Below are 22662 nucleotides of genomic sequence, written 5' to 3'. Positions count from 1 at the left end.
AGAGTCAGTTTCTTGGTTTCTCTCTTTGTCTCTTTTTTTTTTCTTTGTTCATTTGTTTTGTTTCTTAAATTCCACATATGAGTGAAATCATATTTGTCTTTCTGTGACTGCCTTATTTCCCTTAGTATTATACCCTCTAGCACCATCCATACTGTTGCAAATGACAAGATTTCATTCCTTTTTATGGCTGAATAATAATAATCCATTGTATGTATATATTCCACATCTCTATCCATTTATCTGTCAGTGGACACATAGGTTACTTCCATAATTTGGCTATTGTAAATAATGCGATAAACATAGGGGTGCGCGTATGTATCCCTTTGAGTTAGTGTTTTTGTACTTTTTGGGTAAATATCCAGTAGTGCGATTCCTGGATCATATGGTATATTTTCAACTTTTTGAGGAACTTCCTTACTGTCTTCAACAGTGGCTGAACCAGTTTGCATTCCCACCAGCAGTACACGAGGGTCCCTTTTTCTCCAGATCCTTGCCAATACTTGTGTCTTGGGTTTTTGATTTTAGCCATTCTGACCAGTGTGAGGTGATAGCTCGTGGTAGTTTGGATTTACATTTCCCCAATGACAAGTGATGTTAAGCATCTTTTCATCTGACTGTTGGCCATCTGTATGTCTTTGGAGAAATGTCTATTCATGTCTTCTGCCCATTTTTTTTCACTATATGAAATTTATTGTCAAATTGGTTTCCATACAACACCCAGTGCTCATCCCAAAAGATGCCCTCTTCAATACCCATCACCCACCCTCCCCCCCCCCCCCCCCCCATCAACCCTCAGTTCTCAGTTTTTAAGAGTCTCTTATGCTTTGGCTCTCTCCCACTCTAACCTCTTTTTCTTCTGCCCATTTTTATATTAGATTATTTGCTTTTGGGGTGTTGAGTAAACATAGATTTGATTTTTATGACTACTAATATTTTTTAAAGTCAAGAAAAATATGAGATACTTCAGCATGTAAATAAAGTTTTATGTTCACATTGTGAATGCAAGAGATCAGAGAATCAGTGAGACCTACAGGAAGCCTGTGGTTCACAAAGGAAGGAAGCTATTTTATATATTCTTTATTTTTTATATCTATTATTTATGTAGCATAGTACTGGTTGAATAAAAGGTTAAATTGAGATATAGGATTGTTAGCATATATGAACATATTTAACAAATTTTCAATTAAGAAAAACTCATCTAGATTTTATTAAGTAAAGCAGGAGTTACCTTATAATTACCGATTGTGTTATCCACTGATAATACAGATTGGCTTTAATGATAACGGTAGGCTCCCTCATAGTGGTATGTGCTTATTTAAAAAAGGTATTAGGGGTGCCTGGGTGGCCCAGTCAGTAAAGCATCTGACTCTTGATCTCAGCTCAGGTCTTAATCTCAGGGTCGTGAGTTCAAGCCCTGCACTGGGCTCTGCACTGGGCCTGAAGCCTACTTTAAAATAGAAAAGAAAAAAGAATTAGTATTAGTGACATAAGATTGCAGCCATTATGGCCTTGGACAATTTATGAAAATCAAATATGCAGTCTTAAAATTAAATGTGAATATAAATACCCAGGAGTACCCCCATCTGTAAGATTTGTAATAAAAATTAATATGAATGGAGTTAAGAGTTCTAATGGAGTGGTGGACCCAAGAGACATATCAGTGTTAGCAAAATGGCAGAATTCACATAGCATCAAAGTTGTCCTGTGAGAGCTTCAGCGCCTAATGATGTCTAAAGAAAACGAAACTGCCTCAGCCACTGGAAGGACACTGTTACAACAAGTATTCAAAAAGAAAAACCACAGCCCCCTTCCCCCAGTTCGACTGACTGACTGGAAGAGTGTCCCATAATACAAGAGACTTTTTAAGAATTCAAATATATGATTACTACTCTTTTTTCTAACCTTTATTTATTTATTTTTTTGAGAGACAGAGCATGAGCTGGGGAGAGGCAGAGAGAGAGAGAGACACAGAATCTGAAGGAGGCTTCAGGCTCTGAGCTGTTAGCTCAGAGCCCAACATGGGGCTCCAACCCATGAACTGAGAGATCATGACCTGAGCAGAAGTCCAGTGCTCAACGGACTGAGCCACCCCATACAGGCACCCCATACTACCCTTTTTTTTCTAAGAGAATTTTAGAGGAGGGTTTATTCTTTTTTTTACACATGTAATATAGTTGCTATGTACACTTGAAAGCCCGTATTAGAATGGAATACAGCAATACAAAACTTGATTGTTGTTTTTAATTTTTTAATGTTTATTAATTTTTTGAGAGAGAAAGAGTGAGTGAGAAAGAGTGAGGGGCAGAGAGAGAGAGAGGGAAGCATAGAATCCGAAGCAGGCTCCTGGCTCTGAGCTGTCAGCACAGAGCCTGACACGGGGCGTGAACCTATGAACTGCGAGATCATGACCTCAGTCAAAGTAGGACACTTAACCAACTGAGCCACCCAGGTGCCCCACAAAACTTGTTTCAATTTAAAAACTGCTATTCTTGGGACACCTAGCTCGTTCAGTTGGTGGATCATGTGACTCTTTTTTTTTTTTTTTTAAGTTCATTTATTTTGAGAGAGAAAGAAAGAGTGAGCAGGAGAGAGTCTGAGAGGTAAGGAGAGAAAGAATCCCAAGTAGGCTCTGCACGGTCAACACGAAGCCCACTGTGGGGCTTGATCCCATGAACCACGAGATCATGACCTGAGCTGAAATCAAGAATCCGATGCTCAACGACTGAGCCATCCATGCACCCCCAGAGGGGTACATTCTTAAGCATTAAGGTGATTCTTGGTTTTCCTCTAGGCTAAGTATGATTCTATATATAGGAATCAAGTTAGAGCAAATCTCGAGTTTTTGCCAGCAAGTCATTTCAGTGAAGATTTCATCAGTATTGTATATATGCCAAGTCATGAGTTCTTTTCAAATTTAGGAGCTAGTTTATGACGGTAGAAACAATTTTGGCAGTAGGAAGGGAACTGAGTTCTAGTCCAACTATGTGACCTTAGGCAAATCATTAACTTTTATGTATCTCATTTTCTTCATCTTTAAAACAAATATTTGATTAAAGTTCTTTTAAAATCTGAAATTGTAGGGCATCTGCGTGGCTCAGTTGGTTGAGCCTTGACTCTTGATTTCATCTCAGGTCATGATCTCACAGTTCATGGGATTGAGCCACATGGGGCTCAGCGCTGACAGCATGGAGCCTGTTGGGATTCTATCTCTCCTTCTCTCTCTCTGCCCCACCCCTGCGCTCCCTTCCTCTCTGAAAATAAATAAACTTAAAAAAAATCTGAAATTATAGTTTAATGGTTTTGTGAAGATTTAGCTTTATAAAGACATGTTTGAACCATAATAGTATTAGAAACATTGAAAATTCAATCAGGGTGATTCATAAAAAGGAGTGAATTGTGGGCATCTTGCCTGGCTTACAGAATGTTATTAAATCTGAATCATTGTTACCCATATCAAACTTAAGTCCATGACTGATAAGCCTACCTCTCTGTCTTTTTACCCTCTCTTTTAATAACAGTTTTATTGAGGTAGGATTCACATACCATACAATTCACTCATTTAAAGTGTACAATTCAGTAATTTTTAGTATACTCACAGAATTGCACAGCCATCACCAGAATCAATTTTAAACATTTTCATCACCCCATTAGGAATGTACCTGTAAGCAGTCACTTTCCCTTTCTCCTCAAACTCCCAGCCCTAGGCAACCCCTAATCTACTTTCTGTCTCTATATAGATTTGCCTATTCTGAACACTTCTTATAAATATGTGGCCTTTTGTGTCTGGTTTCTTTCACTTAATACAATATTTTTCAAGGTTTATCCTTACTGTAATATATAGCAACACTTTATTTCTTTTTGTTGTCAAACAGTATTCCATTGTATACCACATTTTTATCTGTTCATCATTTGATGGACATTAGGGTTGTTTCCACTTTTTGGCTATTGTGAATAATGCTACTACAAACATTTGCGTATAAGTTTTTGTGTGGACATATGTTTTTATTTCTCTTGGATATATACCTAGAAGTGGGAGCTGGGTCTTATGGTTATTCTATTTAATAATTATTTGAGGAACTGCTGGGCTGTTTTCCAAAGCGGCCGCACCGGTTTACATTCCCACCAGTAATGTACCAGGATTCTAATTTCTCTACATCCTCCCTTACACTTAGTATTTTCTCTCTTTTTGATTTTAGGCATCCTAGTGGGTGTGAAGTGGTGTTTCATTGTGGTTTGATTTTCATTTCCCTGACGTTGAAGGATGTTGAGCATCTATTCATGTGCTTATTAAGGCTACCTCTTTGGCTGACTTCTGATGTTGGGAATGTGATGTGGTTGAAGTTGATCTACCTTTTCCCTCTTTTCCCTCAAGTGTCAATTGAGCATTCTGAAGTATCAAATAAGCAATCTTTTGTTACTACTGGTAGAGAGTAAATCAAAGCTGTAATTTAATCCACGCATCTGTTTTCACCTGTATTTCTGTAAAATGCAACAACAAAGAATTTTATTGGAAGTATGACCTGTATTTTACATTTGATTTTTTTAAATTTTTTATTTATTTTTGAGAGAGCAAGAACCAGCAGGGGAGGAACAGAGAGAGAGGGAGACAGAGAATCCCAAGCAGGCTCTGCACTGTCAGCATGGAGCACAATGTGGGGCTGGAACCCACAAACCATGAGATGATGACCTGAGCCGAAATCAAGAGCTGGATGTTTAACCGACTGAACCACCCAGGCACCCCAGTATGACCTGTATTTTGGTTGGAATTGTTACCTATCTTTGATTAGGGGACAGAACTTTCATTGATATATTTTAACACCGAAATCTTGGCAATTTGCTGTATCTTTCGAACGTTCGTGAGTAAAACTACAACATAGAAAGCAGTATCTTGTCTGGGACAGGGATGCCTGGGTGGCTCAGTTGGTTGTACATCCAACTCTTGATTTCGGCTCGGGTCATGATCTCATGGTTCATGGGTTCGGGCCCTGCATCAGGCTCTGTGCTGACAGCTCAGAGCCTGCTTGGGATTCTGTCTCCCTCTCTCTCTGCCTCTCCCCCGCTCATTCAGTCTCTCTCAAAATAAATAAAAGCAAACTTAAATATCTTAGTCACACAAAGATGTGAATGAAGCATGTCTGGGAATCTGGTAGAAAACCTTTTCATATTTATATTAGCCCTATTTCCTTTATGTTATGAAAGTTTTGTGTATTAATACAGATGTATAATTGTTTTTCATGAGCCTTTTTAACTTAGGATGTGGCCTAAAATAGGTTAGTTTGAAATGATACTTTTGTTACTACAAACTTAATTTATGAAATTAAGAATATTTAGTTTTAGGGACACCTGGCTGGCTCAGTCGATAGAGCATGTGACTCTTGATTTCAAGGTTGTGAGTTCAAACCCCACGTTGAGTATGAAGCCTACTTAAAGAAAAAAAAAAGAATATTTAGTTTTAGTAGAGATTTTGCTCTTAAAAAAGTTAATTGTTGCAGTCTAGATTTGTCTTAGTTCAGTCAGATATGTGAAGTAATGTTTTTTATTTCCATTCCAGAAATACATGCTACAGGATTTAATTATCAGAATGAAGATGAAAAAGTCACCTTGTCTTTTCCTAGCACTCTCCAAACAGGTAAGAGTCATGGCTTTTGTAAGATCCCATGTGACATCTTATTTCTTCCAAAGTAGTGACATCTTACTTCTTCCAAAGAAATTTGTTGTGTGCCTTTTTTTTCCCCTCACCGTTTTTTTTTTCTCAATATATGAAGTTTATTGTCAAATTGGTTTCCATACAACACCCAGTGCTCATCCCAAAAGGTGCCCTCCTCAATCCCCTCACCGTTTTAAGCAGATTAAATATTAAGACAAAGCTTTTGAAAGAGGTTCATTAAAGCTTTTGGGCCACCAGGAAAAAAGATGACCAAAACTAATGATCATCCTATCCTAGAACATAATGCATTGTTTTTCACCTTTTTAGTTTCAGCTTTAAAAAAAATACAGTTACTCAGCTCTGTCTTTCCATACTTGAATCCACATGTCTGAGGTGAATTTCCCACAGATGATTTTGATGTATATTATGCAAGTGAGGGCACGAAAGGAAATATTTGTTGATACGATACTATTATTAGGTATAAAAGCACAAAGAAAGGGGTGCCTGGATGGCTCAGTGGTTAAGCGTCCAACTTCGGCTCAGGTCATGATCTCATGGTTTGTGAGTTCGAGCCCTGTGTCAGGCTCTGTGCTGACAGCTCGGAGCCTGGAGCCTGCTTCAGATTCTGTGCCTCCCTCTCTCTCTCTGTCCCTTCCCCGCTAGCACTCTGTCTCTTTGTGTCTCTCTCAAAAATAAATAAACATTAAAAAAAACACACACACACAAAGAAAAAGAAGACTGAGCTTAATGTAGTATAAGAAATTACATACAAGTCAATTGGTAAAGCACTATATGACTTTGATTTATGATCAATTTGAAAAGCAGCAGGTGAAGTACACTTTTGATAAGCACCGAGAGTTGTATGGAAGTATTGAATCACTGTATTGAAAATCTGAAACTAATATAACACTGTGCATTAACTAACTGGAATTAAAAGTTAAAAAAAAAAAAAAGCAACAGGTAATTTGTATAAAAGAAAATGCAAATGACTAAAACATGTGAAAAGACATTTGACTTCCTAGTAATGAGAAATATGAAAACAGCATTTACTGATACACCAGTTTTTGTCTGTTATGTAAGCTAAAGTTAAAAAAAAGATTCTCAATGATTTGACTACTTTGATATTACTGGTGGGAGTGCAAATCCATGCAGTGTAGTTGGAAGGCAGTCTGGAAATATGTATCAAAAGCCTGGGGGGCCTGAGGGGCTCAGTTGGTTAAACTTCTGACTCTTTAATCTTGGCTCAGGTCATGATTTCACAAACTGTGAGATCAAGCCCCCTGTCAGGCACTGTGCTGACAGCATGGAGCCTACTTGGGATTCTCTCTCTCTCCTTCTCTCTCTGCTCTTTTCCTGGTCGTGCTCTCTCTTGCACTCTCAGAAAAAAATAAACTTAAAAAAAACATGTCTAAACATGTTCATGTCTTTTGACTCAGCAGTTCTGAATATAAAGAAAAATCCTAAATGCAAGAAATGCTTTATGCTTAGAAATGTCTGTTGAGACATTACTTAAGGCAGTAAAAAATAAGAGTGAATATATTTACCCAACAGTAAGGGAATAATTAAGCTAATTATGACATATCAGTATGGTGGAATATATATAGCAATTAAAAGTGAGGTTATGAATTCTTAATGCTGTGAAGTGCTTGTTATAGTGTAAAATCGAAAACCAGAATACAAAATTACATATACAAGGTGATGAATCATATCCCTAAAATTGTACAAATAAAATGGTATGTCTGGTTGTTGACATATTGATTATTTTTATTCTTATTTATACCTTTTTTTAGTTTCCGTAATTTTCAAAAATGTTTATTTACTTTGAGAGACAGACTGTGAGCAGGTTAGGGGCAGAGAGGGAGAGTTGAGAGGGAGAGAGAGAGAATTCCAAGTGGGCTCTGCACTGTTAGCACAGAGCCCGACGTGGGGCTTGAACTCGTGAACTATGAGATCATGACCTGAGCTGAAGTCAGGAGTCGGATGCTAAATCGACTGAGCCACCCAGGTGCCCCAGTTTCCATAGTTTTTATACTGATAATATATTGCCTAGTATTTTTAGAAAAAATAAAAAAAACTTTTTTTACATTTATTTATTTTTGAAAGAGATAGAGCACAAGTGGGGGAGGGGCAAAGAGAGAGGGAGACACAGCCTCTGAAGCAGGCTCCAGGCTCTGAGCTGTCAGCACAGAGCCTGACGTGGGGCTCGAACCCACAAACCATGAGATCATGTGAGCCGAAGTCAGACACTTAACCAACTGAACCATCCAGGCACCCCTAGAAAAATTTTAAATCGGAGAAGTTTTATTTTTTATTTCAGTCCTCTTTTCATTTTGCCTTTTTCTAACTAGGATTTCTTGTATGAAATGATCATAAAAATAAATGTTTTGCCATGAACATGTATTAAAAGATACTGAATAATATAACATAAAAATTGAGATTTCTCTTCCTCTGATCCCTTCCACTTCCATCATCTGGTGAATCCTTCAAGAAATATTTCATCTAGGGGCGCCTGGGTGGCTCAGTCAGTTAAGTGTCTGACTTCGGCTCAGGTCATGATCTCACAGTTTGTGGGTTCGAGCCCCGCGTCGGGCTCTGTGCTGACAGCTCAGAGCCTGGAGCCTGTTTCAGATTCTGTGTCTCCCTCTCTCTCTGCCCCTCCCCTGTTCACGCTCTGTCTCTGTCTCAAGAATAAACATTTTTTAAAAATTAAAAAAAAAAAATAAATAAATATTTCATCTATGTAGAAGTATATACATACATTTTCATCTACAAATGGGATGACAAATCTCAGTGGCTTACAGCAGAGAATTCTTGCTTACACACAGCCCTGAGGACTGCTGCAGCCTTCTTTCCACCTTTACCTAAGAGCTCCACTCAACTCACAACTCTTCTCTTTCTAGGACCTGTAGTAAGCAGCTTCTGCAACTCAGGGATGGGGACAGAAACAAACCATAAAGATACATTTAACGCTTCTGCACGAATGGTGGTATACTTGATGTCCATTCTCATTTCACTGGTTGAAGCAAATAGCATGGCCAAGCCCAAAGTCACTGGGGCAACAATTACCAGATATTTGACTAAACTTCTATGAAAGAGTCAAAAACCAGACAATAATAGAAATAATAGAAACTTGCTACAAGACAAAAATAAAGTCACAAAAAACCCCACAAAACAAATGAATATCCTTAGAGATATTGTTAATAGCATATTCATCAAATAAGAACAGGACAGAATGTTATCAAACAGAATTAGAGCAAGAAAACTTTGGAAATTATAATACAGTAGAAATAAAAAAACTTAGGGAGCCTGGATGGCTCATTCGGTTAAGCGTCTGACTCTTGATTTCGGCTCAGGTCATGATCTCATGGTTCATGAGTTCAAGTCCTGTGTGGGGCTGGGCACTGACAGTGCAGAGCCTGCTTGGGATTCTCTCTCTCCCCCTCTCTCTCTGCCCCCTCTCGCGCACATGTTTGTGCCCTCTCTCTCAAAATAAATAAATAAAAACGTAAAACAAAAAAAGAAAGAACTCAATAGAAGTTTTGGAAAATGAAATAGAGGAATCTTACAAACGGGAAGAAGATTTGAGGACCAATCTATCAGAACCAACATCCATCTAGTAGAAGAGGGGACAGAGAAAATGAGAAGAGAAAATTATTAAAGACACAAACAAGAAGATTCCTTTGAACTGAGGGGATTGGAATCTTCATTTTGAAAAGGTACACCACCGAGAGGGACTAACTTAATAAATGTAAAAAATGCCGTATCATTGCAAATCTTAGAACTTCCAGGGATAAAAGTGAGGCTCTCAAAGAGTTTCTCCCCAAAGTCAGGGGGTTGGGAGGAAGGAGGGAATGCTAGCAGGTTACCTTCCAAGTTCAGGAATCAAAATAACAGTAGACTGGGGAGTGGGTAAAATGGGTGAAAAGGAGTGGGAGATACAGGCTTCCCTTTATAGAATAAGTTGGGGGGGATTAGAAGTACAGCATAAAAAACATAGTCAGTGGGATTGTAATAGCTTGTATGGTAACAGGTGGTAGCTACACTTGGATGAGCACTGCAGAGCTTATAGACTTGCCAAATCACTATGTTTTACACCTGAAACTAATGTAACATTGTGTGTCAACTATACTTGAATGAATGATATTTTGTTCTTAAAAAAGGGATAGTAGGGGCGCCTGGGTGGCGCAGTCGGTTAAGCGTCCGACTTCAGCCAGGTCACGATCTCGCGGTCCGTGAGTTCGAGCCCCGCGTCGGGCTCTGGGCTGGTGGCTCGGAGCCTGGAGCCTGTTTCCGATTCTGTGTCTCCCTCTCTCTCTGCCCCTCCCCCGTTCATGCTCTGTCTCTCTCTGTCCCAAAAATAAATAAAAACGTTGAAAAAAAAAAAATTAAAAAAAAAAAAAAAAGGGATAGTAGTAGACCATCAGGAACAATGGAAACTAGACCCTAATGAAGCCATTCCTTCAAAATTATGAATGAATATGATTCTCAACCTAGAATTAATTCTGTGCTTAGCCAAATTGTGAATTTAAAGAGGGTAAAATAAAGATATTTTCAGATTTGCATGGTCATAAAAAAAAATTTAACTCTTTGTAAAAAATAAAGGAGTGGGAGATGTAATTTAGCTAAAACTTTACTTTCTATAGTAAAAAGAAAATAATATGTAAAATTGAAAAATGAAGAAATAGCTGTATAAGCAAGGTATTTAGAAATCACAGAGTTGGGGTGCCTGGCTGGCTCAGTCGGTTAAGCTTCTGACTCTTGATTTTTGCTCAGGTCATAATCTCCCATTTATGAGATAGAGTCCCGCATAGGGCTCTGCACTGACAGCTCTGAGCCTGCTTGGGATTGTCTCTCTCCCTGTCGCTCTCTCTCTCTGTCTCTCTCTCTCTTTCTCTCTCTCTCTCAAAATAAATAAACATTAAAAAATAATAATAAAGGGGCACCTGAACGGCTCAGTCGGTTGAGTGTCTGACATCTGCTCAGTTTCATGATCTTGAGTCCTGCACTGGGCTTGCCGCGGTCAGCCTGTCAGCACAGAGCGTGCTTCAGATTCTCTGAAAAATCCCCTCCCACCCCTCCCCCATGCAAGCTCGCTTGCCCTCTCTCTCTCTCTCTCTCTCATATAATAAATAAAACATAAAAGTTTAAAAAATAATAAAAATAAAATTCATAGGATATATAGTGGAAATGTGTTTGCCATTCTAGTCCTAACTCAGCTCTACTCAAAAGCAACCAGTTTCCTATGTATCCTTTCAAAACTATTCCATAGTTTTGTAAACATGTCTGTATATACTGTTTAAGAACACAGACGTTAGGGGCACCTGGGTGGCTCAGTTGGTTGAATGTCCGACTTTTGGTTTCGGCTTGGGTCATGATTTCTTGGTTTGTGGGTTTGAGCCCTGCATCCGGCTCTGTGCTGACAGGGTGAAGTCCTCTTGGGATTCTCCCTCTTTGCCCCTCCCTTGTTGGCTTTCTCTCTCTAAACAAACAAACCAACCTAAAAAAAAAAAAACCCATAAAGGTTAGCATGCCACATATCATATTCTGTACCCTTCTTTTCCCCTTAATTGTGTGTGTATTTGGAGAAATACCGGGTGATACTGACATTTTGAAGAGTGAAAAACAGGTTCACAGGAAATGGTGGCATGAAGGCAGAGACCTTTACTCTCTTTTTATACAAATTAATCTGTCTTTAATTTTTTAGCATTTAGTAGGCTCATTAAATTTTTATTGAAGTATTTCAAGGTCTACATGAGGTTTTATAGCAGTTCTATCCTAAGCAGGATAGCAAATAGAGTTTTTGGTAGAAGTTGCAATTTTTCTGTTGTTTAATTTATAAATGAATTTATTGTATGTTTTAAAAGGTTTACCATTCCAAGCAGATAAGTATTGCATACACTGGATATTGAAATAAGGTGTCTAATGTGAGGAACAATGTAAATTTTGTACACAAACAGGTATAAAATTAGACAGTCTGGCAATCAGTTCTTCAGTATGCTGTAAATTTGATAAGTTGACGTTTATTAAGAAGTCTTTTCTCTCCTGTTTTTGCCCTAAAATTCTATATTAGTGTAAGCATTTTGTAATTAGTATTTATGTGACACTACTTAAATTTATTAATGATTTTTTAAAACTTTAACTTGTGTTTTGTTTGAATTTCAGGTAATAACCTTTTCCAATACTTTGTATTTTGTTTAGTATGCCACTTTTTTGGAAGTGGTCACTATCAGTATCTTGTTATGGTTTGATGGCCTTGGAGATTTAAAACCGAGTAAAAGTGTAAGCAGCCTTTCTTATTTAGTTATGAGTTTTGAATCCATTTGTATTCCAAATAGGAAAAGGCAAAAGTAGATTTTCCATGGAGTATGAATTACATAAAAGAAATTTTAACAGTTGACTTAGTGAAAACAGACTGGCAGTTTCCATTTATGGGAATTGCAACATAACATTGCATCATACAACTTCCCTTTAAAGGTAGTGGGTTTTTAGAATCTATTAGATATTCCTTATAAACTTTATTAATGTGACTATATCTGCTTTTTTAAAGATTAGTGAATTCCTAAAGAAAACAAATTTTATACTATAATTCTTTAGTATATAATACTATATATACATATCATTTGGTATCACTCATTTAGAATTCTTTCACATTCTTTTATTGTATTCTTATTTACTGTCCCAGTAATCTGTCATTCTCTTTAAGAAAGTATTCATTGTCCCCTTCAGACAGAATGTCTGATTTTTAAAAAATCAGAGTCACAAACATTTATTTAAATAAACTTCAGTTTTTTTCCCAGCATGATTATTTTAAGAATATGGCACTTTTGGGTGCCTGGCTGGCTCATCAGGAGAGCGTGCGACTCTTGATCTTGGGGTCATGAGTTCAGGCCCTGCATTGCGTGCAGAGCTTACTTAAAAAAAAAAAAAAAAAATAGAACATGGCACTTTGTTGAGTGATGACTTTGCCACAAAGGTCTGAAATTTTCACTTGAAATTACTTTCAGAATGAGTTTGAGGTACATAAGGAAATCAGTTTAATTACTTAATTGACATACTTAATAGACCACAGTGTTTTGTCCAGAAACAGTTTGCAGTTTGTCATTCACTTATTCTGTAGACTTGGACTCTTCGTGACTTTTGGACCTTTTTAAAAAAGTTGAATTTTGCAAGGTGAAGATTTGACTTTGAGAACATCCGAAAGGATATGTCAGAAAGATAAAGAGTCAAGAACATTTTAAACAATGTCAGTGGCATTGCTCTGTGGCATTCCAAAATGACAGTTTAAAACATTAGGGTATAAAATGTTTTAGAATGATTGCCTAATTACTTTATAATCATACTATGTCTTTGATTTGTTAGATTCCCATGCTCTAGCTCTTGTTATAAATAGGCACTTTTAAAAGGATCAAGTAAAAGTCAACATTTTTCTGGTTGGTTTTTGGGGGGGGTTTAATTTGTAAAATGTAGAATGGGATTATTGTTTTGTCATGCATCTGAATTTCATAGATGACTATAGATAATATTTCTGTTGTGAAAGAAAGTATATATACTCACAAAAACTCCCATTTTGTCTAATTTGGTTTGCCCTTATACAATAATAGAATATATATTCAAGTTGCATTTTTATTTGCATTTAGTAATTATTGATTAAATGTATTTCTTTTATCATTTCAAATGATTGAGGTGACTATAAGAGTTTTTATGCCCCTTTGCTAGCCAAATCATTGATCTTCCATATATAGTTCCTTACAAAAGTAGGGAATCAGTGTTCCATTTGGATTGAACAGATAAGGTCTTATCTTACTGATAGAGTAATTGGCATGAATTCATCTAAATGGACCAATTTATATGGCATAATTGGCAAAGGACATGAATTTTGGATTAAGCAGGCCTAAATTTTTATCTCATTCTTGCTGCTTACTAATCGTGTGACCTCAAGCAAGTTATTGAAGTCAGTTTCCTCATCTGAAAAAAATGGAGACTATACCAACTTTCAAGTTTCTAAATATTTTTAAAGCACCATGCACAGTAACATGTCATACATTTATTAACAAATGTTCATTTCCTCTTCTGTTTTTATCTTTATGTATTGGTGATTTGAGATGAAGTTAATACAGTTAAAGAACTTAAAAAAAAATTTTTTTTTAATATTTATTATTGAGAGACAGGGAGAGACAGAACATGATCATGGGAGGGGCAGAGAGAGGAGGAGACACAGAATCCAAAGCAAGTTCCAGGCTCTGAGCTGTCAGCACAGACCCGACGCAGGGCTCGAACTCAGAAACCGTGAGATCATGACCTGAGCCGAAGTCGGACAGTCAACTGACTGAGCCACCCAGGCGCCCCAATACAGTTAAAGAACTTTATAAGCAGTCACCCTAAACATGATGTTAAGATTTACTTTAGGATTAGTCTGCCATTTCCTTTAGTAAATACTGTATTCTCTCCTTTGCTGGGAGAAGTGTTTGAGAAAGGAAAGAATGAGTTGAACGTTGTAACAGGTCAGCTAAGTTAGTGTCTTAAGGACATATTTTTAATAACTTGAACTAATATCTATATTAAAGTGGTTTTCATTCATTTTCAATCACAGGTACAGGAACCTTAAAGATAGATTTTGTTGGAGAGCTGAATGACAAAATGAAAGGCTTCTACAGAAGTAAATATACTACCCCTTCTGGAGAGGTGCGTTATGCTGCTGTCACACAGTTTGAGGTATGGTATTCTTCTCTAAAATATTACGATTTTGATGTATAAACATTCTGACAAAGTTCTGTTCTATTATTTGCATGATTATTCTGTTCCCTTCATATTGGTTTATGTCTAATGTCTGTCCCTCAAATGAATTTTTGAGAGCTTTCATCACTTTGTCTTTTAGATATTTGAGAAACTGGTTTTTTTTTTTTTTTAGAAACTTTTAAATCTTATCCATGTTAATTCATTTAATTTATTCTAGTATCAATTCATTTACCTACTGCTGCTGCTCCTAATCGAAAAGTTTTCTGTGCTACCATTTCTTTCCTTATACCCTATTTACTTTTCAAATAAGTAAGTAGAATGAATTCATCATTTATTTAACTTCTTTTAGAGTGCAGCCAGCCATCTAACATTTTCCTTGGAGAAACTTTTTTCCAAAAGTATGTGCTTCCTCTACTTCTGCATATTTTGTTCCTTCTTTTCAAGATACAGCATCTTGTCATCGGTTCTTTTTTTTTTTTTTACTTCATTCTGTTTTGTTCAAGTTTCTTTCAAAACTGAACCACTAAACATTATTTTGCTTAACAAGTTTGCTCCCTTTTTTTTTTTTTTTTTTTGAGAGAGAGAGAGAGAGATAGAGAGCGCAAGCGAGGGAGAGGGGCAGAGGGAGAGAGAGAAAGAATCTTAAGCAGGCTACATGCTCAGTGTGGAACCCAACGTGGGGCTCATTCTCACAACCGTGAGATCATGACCTGAGCTGAAATCAAGAGTCACATGCTCAACTGACTGAGCCACCCAGATGCCTTTCTTAAAAAACAAATTAATTTGTTCTTTGTTTATTTTTAAAGGAAAAAATGAGGTCTCTTTAAGTAGGTCAAGTGGTGGCAGTTTTATGTGTAGTATATGGAAATGCCATTAAACGAATGACCTGTTTAGAACTGATGAGGGCATCTGTCTTTATTCCTGTTGCTGTCATTTCGGATGAAGAACAAAGCACATCGAAGATTCGGGGTGGGGGGGGGGTGGTTAATAAATCCAGAGAGGCAACCTGTGTTCCCAGCTCTGAATCCTTACTGTGTACTTGTTGACTCTCCTATGCTCTGTGTTTTGTAACATTACTGCTGAAGCCATTTACATTGAATTTTTGAAATGTTGAAATGTTTTGTTAAAAATATTCTAAAATAGTCTAATACTATAGACTGTTAAGACCTGTAGCAGACCTAATTCCTGGATTATTGTTTATTGTTTGTTTCTGTTTGTTTGGGGTTGCTGATGGGGCAGTGATAGTAAGCCTTATGTTCTCCTTGTAGTCACTGCCTAGCTTGTTGCCTGACGCTGAGTAGAAAGTAAACATTTAAACAAGTGAAGGAATGGATGATAGAAATAAGACAATGGCAGTTACTTCATGAAATAGTTGGTTAGGTTAATTCAGTAATATTTAGATTTCATATTCTTTTCTTAAGGCTACGGATGCTCGGAGGGCTTTCCCTTGCTGGGATGAGCCTGCCATCAAAGCAACTTTTGATATCTCGTTGGTTGTTCCTAAAGACAGAGTAGCTTTATCAAATATGGTATGTATGTGTTTGTAAGTATATTTAAATTTTGAATAAGTGTTTAGAATATTTAGTTTGCTGGTTAGATGGAATAGCGTGAAACCGCCTAGCACACAATGCTTGATACAGAATGGGAACATAAATGTTAGTTTTCTTATTTCCAGTAAGCCCTCTTTTTTAAAACTGCCTTATTTGGAATTTCCCTCCTCATGGAAGAAATTCCTTATAAACTTTAATTTGGAAAACTAAATAAGTGATGAGTTTAATAAATATTACCTGAAAAAAAAATCTGGCTTTCTTGTTAATAATGCCAAAAGATATAGCCATATAATGAAGTGTGTATTTAGGTTTTTGGTTGATTGTACTCTTGGAATATGCTCTTTTCACTGATGTCATTGATGTCTTTCATAAATAGAGTAGGCATTTACCACATGAAGTATATTGATTAAGACAGAGAGTACCTTATAGCCTATAATACGAATCTGGGGAACTTGGAAAAGCCTACTGTACCTGAAAATAACTGGCTTTTGCTTCCTTTATCGGTAGAGAGAATTCCATAGATAGAATGCCATTCTCTTCTCGAATATTCCTAGAAGGAGAATAATACATTAAACTGAGATATTCTTTTACCGTTTAGTATGAATGAAATTATCAGGTCTGTTCTTGAGTAAGTCTTCCTTGGAAGAAAGAATAGAGAGATCTTGAGGAAATGGAGAGCCTGAATAGGAAAAAGAGGGGTAACAAAAAAGAGAAATGAGGAATTCTGTAGGTGAAAGTGGAGATTCTTCCACAAATTTGCTTAGAACCAGCCTTGGTATAGAGAATGCGCTAAATTTAGAAATCTGTACCCTTTGAAATGTAGATTTCACAATTACACTTCATTAATAGTTATTTGCCTTCTATCCTTCTTTCACTTGAAAAGCATTGAGGTCTTACATCCCAGTGCCTGGCATATAATAGGTATCCAGGAAAAGTTGCTGCTTTTCTCTCACAGATCCTTGGTAGTTTTAACACTTTAGCCCCCAACCTCTTAATGTATCCTTTAAAAAAAAATTTTTTTTAATGTTTATTTACCTTTGAGAGAGAGAGAGCGTGCGCGCTCCTGCGCAAGCAGGTGAGGGTCAGAGAGAGAGGGAGACACAGAATCTGAAGCAGGCTGCAGGCTCCAGGCTCTGAGCTGTCAGCCAGAGTCCAGCGTGGGGCTCAAACTCATGGACTGCGAGATCATGACCTGAGCCGAAGTCTGACACGCAACCGACTGAGCCCCCCAGGTGCTCCTATCCTTCTTAATGGGAGAGATTTTGACAGCATGAAAGCAATGGTTGAATTGGGATAGATAAGTAAGCAGTACTGGAAAGGGGGAAGGAGAGGCAGCACAGTTTATGGCTAGTATTTCCTCTAAGGTATTTAATGTAAACCTGTTTAAATTCTCTACTTCTTTCTTTGTTTCTTTTTCTCTTTCTTTCTTTTTTTTCTTTTTTTTTTTTTTTTAAAGAATGTAATTGATCGGAAACCGTACCCTGATGATGAAAATGTAGTGGAAGTGAAGTTTGCCCGCACACCTGTCATGTCTACATATCTGGTGGCATTTGTTGTGGGTGAATATGACTTTGTAGAAACAAGGTCAAAAGATGGTGTGTGTGTCCGTGTTTACACCCCTGTTGGCAAAGCAGAGCAAGGAAAATTTGCGTTAGAGGTAAATGTACTTGAAGAGGATTGTTCCAACAGTCCATAACTCCAGGTTGGGGAATTTACATTTCTGATCAATTATTAGTACAATTATTTATAATTTAGTCTGAAATTTGTTGTGCTACGTTGATTTTATTTTTAATAGAATTTTGGAACTACCAACCTTGGTGTTATATTAACATTTTACAAGATAATGATTAAGAGAATATTAGAGTGGCATTTATTTATCCAGACAGTGGGTGGGAAAATAAGTAATATATTTTTCATACCAAGTTTTAAATGGCCAACCTTAACAAAGCTTGGGGCTAAGGTAGTCTTCGGAGGTAGGGCTCCCCAGGGTTGGTTTCTAGTAACTTGAGGTGCTTTGGCTTGCAACAGGATTCCTGTGTGGATTTCTATATGAACTACAATGAAATATTTATCAGGTGGTTCTTTTGTTTATACTTTTGTAGGTTGCTGCTAAAACCCTGCCTTTTTATAAGGACTACTTCAATGTTCCTTATCCTCTACCTAAAATTGATCTCATTGCTATTGCAGACTTTGCAGCTGGTAAAGTAAATTTCATTTTATTGCTGAATTGTAATAACTTTTTTGAATTTTGTGATTTTGAGGAAGAGTTATGTACATATATCAATAAATGTTTGTATTTATTTTATGAAGGTGCCATGGAGAACTGGGGCCTTGTTACTTATAGGTATGTTAATGATACATTCCCCTGCCTTGTCTTTTCAATCACTGATTTCGTAAGAGGTTCACACCTACTTGCAGTTGAGTAGCTTCTGCCTTATGATCTGCGGTAAATTCTCCTACCTCCCCCACTTCTGTGCACATTTCAGGAATGCACATGAACACCCTCTGGTGCTACTATCTGAGATTGTAAGATTTTAAAGTGAGCATCTGGCATTAGTAACATTTTTAGATCTATTTTTGGCTGAGTTTCTCGTTTCGGTGCCTTCTCTTCCTCCCAGAAGTTTCATAGTTATTTTTCCAGCTTGAAGAACCTTCTCTGCTTTAATATTTTCTGGCCAGGTTTTTACATGTCTGTCACCACAATACAAACATGTGGGTTGTATAATTTTTAAAGCAGGGTCTGTAAACAAGTTTTTGCCCTGCCTGCTTCAATGAGTTAAGTTTTGGACAGCCTGTTCAGTGTTCTTTTCCGGACTGTGGAATGCATCTTCTCCCAATTTGCCAGTCCCCTTCTTTTAATGGAAGGACTGTCTTCTGTCTCTGTCTAGCACAATAGTCTAATCCCTCAGACTAAATTCTTTAAAAATTTCAGGCAGCTGTCCTATTTACAAACTGATGATTTAACTTGTGTCACACCTTTGATCTTCTGTTGTATGAATTCTGTTGGAATAGCTTTTAATCTTCCCAGAACTTTTTCTCCTTTGTATACTCGGAGGAAATGTTTTCTTGATATCTCTAAAGCCTAACTTGACCATCTTATTTAGTGGGGGGAGCTCCCCCACTTGTGCATGCCTGCTTTTATTGCAATACTTTTATTGTTTAAAAAAAATTTTTTTTTAAACACAGGGAGACTGCATTGCTTATCGATCCAAAAAACTCCTGTTCTTCATCACGCCAGTGGGTTGCTCTGGTTGTGGGACATGAACTCGCCCATCAATGGTTTGGAAATCTTGTTACTATGGTATTTAATATTTTTAAGTGCTCAAATATATTTGTCTTCATCCTGCTGTACATTATTTTGGCTACATAGTATTTCAGGTTTGACTGGAACACTGTGCTAAAAAATAAATGAATCATAGAAAATCTTTATTTTAGAAGGTCCACTTTGAAAAGTGTTTATCAGAATCTCAGTATTAACCAGGAGCACATGGACAGTCTTTATTCAACACAAAACACTTCCTAAACTGTTGTAGGGTTTGCCTACAAATGGGAAGTCATACTAATTTGGGTGACAGGGGTTCCTTTTAGGTACAGAGATTCCGTGCAGTGAGATGCCAGCCTGACACTAGTTTCTTGGGAATATTTATTATGTAGTCCAGTAGCTGAAAAATAACCTGATAAATAACAACATGATCTTTGATTAGCTTTTAGGGGTCCCCTGAAATGCTTTTAGGGGTCAGTTGTCTCATTGACTAAAATATTACATTGAAATTTAATAGAAACGGAAGCAAAGAAAGTAGGGAATAACTATAAAGTATATTAAAATTTCCAACTGTTCCATTGAGGTTATTGTTTATTATAATGTTTACAGTGAATGATCTCTGTCCTTAAGTCTTGACCTTTCCCCTCTTACTCTAAGTAAGTGCGATCTATGGCAGCCAACTACGTTAGAGCTTGGGAGCACAGGGTTTAATGAGTGAACTAGAAGTACCTCTGCAAAGAAAGAACTGGAAATTCTGGAGCCAGCCAAATTCCCTGATAGCATTTTAGGTTGCCAAAGAGCAGAACCTGACTTGGATGTTAGTTGAGTCCATATGTCACAGGAATAAGCAAGAAAGTACGGCATTTAACAACTATTACATGTCTGAGAGAGTTTTTAAAGAAAGCCAGCCCTTGAGATTAAACCATTTCCTTTTGCTTTGGATGTTTAAAATTTTACGTAGGAGTAAAAAAAAAATTTTTTGACATATAATTTCATGTGGAATTAAGTGTGCTAGTAAACTACCAGCAGTACATTTTAGTGGGGGGATATGTGCACATTCTCATATTGCTTTTAAACAACTTTTTACTGGATTTGAGTAACTGTTCTAGTTGTTAGTTGTCAGTTGTTTCATTAAGTGAAATTTAAGGGTTTAATGATAGGTTGGTGAATAGCTAGCTCTGTACCAGCTTATCTTCGTGGGAGCTACTAGTTAAATAAGTGCACAGAGCACTTAGACAAATAGCCTTTCATCACCTAGTATTGAAAACATCTGATCTTTCCAAAATTTTAATGCCTTTTTGTTTTTCACCATTGCATTAGTCCTTTAGCATCTCTATCGTGGATTCTTATATTGATTTCTTTTTTTAAGAGATTTAATCAGCTTTAATGAAACTTAGATTAAGATCTCTTTCTAAAAAGTTGTTTTTTTTTAAGTTGGTTTTATCTGTGACTCACTTATATTCCTTGTCCACTCTACTATTAATTCTTATTAACAGGTGAGAATTTTGTATTCCATAAATACTTAAAACAACATTCATTACTGAACTACTTACTGCCATGATATTTCTGTTCATTTTACCTAATATTTATATAAGCAGTACTGCTTTTCTGTTTATCTAGAAAGTTTAACTTGTCAGTTGACAGTAACTTTTCTCAGTCATTATAAAAATCCTTTCTAGTTTTCTGTGTTTGGTCCTGGTAGCTTTCTGGTTTATCAAACTAACTTTAACCTGACAATTTAGGCTCTTGCCTACATTTATCTGTTCTCTTCCCCTTTTCCATATAAGCACCCCCCCCACCTTTCTCCTTACATCTTTTCTACCTTTGGTAATAAAAAGTGACTTAGCTATGTTTTGAAATGTCCCTCAGGCATAATGCCAATATTACCAGTAGGCCTTTCTTAGCATCTCTTTTAAACACTTTTTTTGTTGTTCAGACATGTGACTTACTAAATGTTTTTCACTGAATTTTGGTTTATTAAGTTGTAAGTTGTAGAGTATAGTGAAAGAGACATGTGACTTTTTCAAGTTAGTGGAATGAAAAGCATTTTGTTTTCCTTACACATTTCTTTCTTTTGTTTTTAGGAATGGTGGACTCATCTTTGGCTAAATGAAGGCTTTGCATCATGGATTGAATATCTGTGTGTAGACCACTGCTTCCCAGAGTATGATATCTGGACTCAGTTTGTTTCTGCTGATTACACCCGTGCCCAGGAACTTGACGCTCTAGATAACAGCCATCCTATTGAAGTGAGCCATACTTTTCAACCATCGGCCTTTCTCTCATATTTAATGAAATAAGTAATTTGTTATAGAGATACTTAGGACTCTGAAAAGAAAATTACATGAGCAGTTCACTTGTTTTTATAGCTTATATTTTTAGTCTTGAAAATCTCACAAGGTTAAGTTCTAATTATGTTTCTTTTTAAGGTAAGCAGTATAAAAATTTGATCTTTGTAGAAGTAAGTGCTATGTACCCATAAACATTCACTAAGTACATTTTTATTGCATAGAATGGGAGAACCATGCCTATTGGGCAGTATGCATAAGGGAACATTTTGATTCCATTGTTTGTTTCAAAGAAAATTCTGAATGGTTTTTTTTTATTGTTGTCATTATCTGTTTTTATGTATATTTTATTTCTCTTGACTTATTTCAGCTTAGTTTATATGAATTAATTTTGCTTCCAAAACACTAGACTTACAGTCTACTTTGATGTATTTAATGAGGATCCTATATAATTGTAAGCCATTACAATTAGCTGCAAGAAATAAAATGTTTTTCATCTCTCCTTTCTTCCTTCTCCAGTCTTCCAGTAAATAGATCCATAGTGATTTACCTCCCAGCAAAGCGGAGCCAGGACCCTCAGAGATGATGGGGATCATGTCATATATTCCACTTTATTTAGTATTAGTTACTACATGCTTTTTAAGGATCATCATTATGCATTTATCAGTGAGCTAAAGGCAGAAAAGTATCTTATGAGTTAGGAGGGTTTTCCTAGAAAGCTTTTTATGTAATTCAGTATTACTGGCTGTCTGCTTCCTGTTATAACCCTGAATCACACTGTCTGCCAGGTCAGTGTGGGACATCCTTCTGAAGTCGATGAGATATTTGACGCTATATCATATAGCAAAGGTGCATCTGTCATCCGAATGCTCCATGACTACATTGGGGATAAGGTAAAAAAGCAGTTTAAAAAAATCTTCCATTCTTTTATGGTGAAATCATAGAGTTTTGCATGGAAAAAAAAGTCTGCTTTCGTTTAAATTAAGTTCCTAAGTAATTTTTCTAGATTCTAGAAGAATATACTCTGATCTGGCTTATACCTCCATTTCTTTTTATACTGACTCTCGTGGTCTCTTAGATGAATGATGTGTAAATGTGTTTGGGGGATGTGTGGGAGGCTGGTATAAAACTTAAAAGCAAAAGTAGAAGGCAAAGCGTATGCATTCTTAAATAAAAGGT

The 22662-nt window shown here is 36.7% G+C and overlaps 1 protein-coding gene and 1 pseudogene across 1 annotated transcript in view; both read left to right on the top strand.

Annotated features, from left to right (window-relative positions):
- Positions 1–22662, top strand: part of NPEPPS (aminopeptidase puromycin sensitive) — a 96274-nt gene that overhangs the window by 49103 nt on the left and 24509 nt on the right. Inside the window, exons 3-11 of the mRNA XM_025917687.2 lie at positions 5552–5629; positions 14238–14359; positions 15805–15912; positions 17390–17590; positions 18036–18132; positions 18244–18277; positions 19120–19234; positions 21280–21444; positions 22272–22376. Coding sequence (XP_025773472.2) covers positions 5552–5629; positions 14238–14359; positions 15805–15912; positions 17390–17590; positions 18036–18132; positions 18244–18277; positions 19120–19234; positions 21280–21444; positions 22272–22376 — 1025 coding nt within the window. The remainder of the gene's footprint in view (positions 1–5551; positions 5630–14237; positions 14360–15804; positions 15913–17389; positions 17591–18035; positions 18133–18243; positions 18278–19119; positions 19235–21279; positions 21445–22271; positions 22377–22662) is intronic.
- On the top strand, positions 1454–5046 carry LOC147574323 (ubiquitin-conjugating enzyme E2 variant 1 pseudogene; annotated as a pseudogene).

The sequence above is a fragment of the Puma concolor genome, chromosome E1, assembly GCF_028749965.1.
Source record: "Puma concolor isolate L17-30 chromosome E1, mPumCon1.1.hap2, whole genome shotgun sequence".
Taxonomy (NCBI): Eukaryota; Metazoa; Chordata; class Mammalia; order Carnivora; family Felidae; genus Puma; species Puma concolor.
The sequence above is the reverse complement of the archived record's forward strand: the minus strand, read 5'-3'. Positions and strand labels throughout refer to the sequence as shown.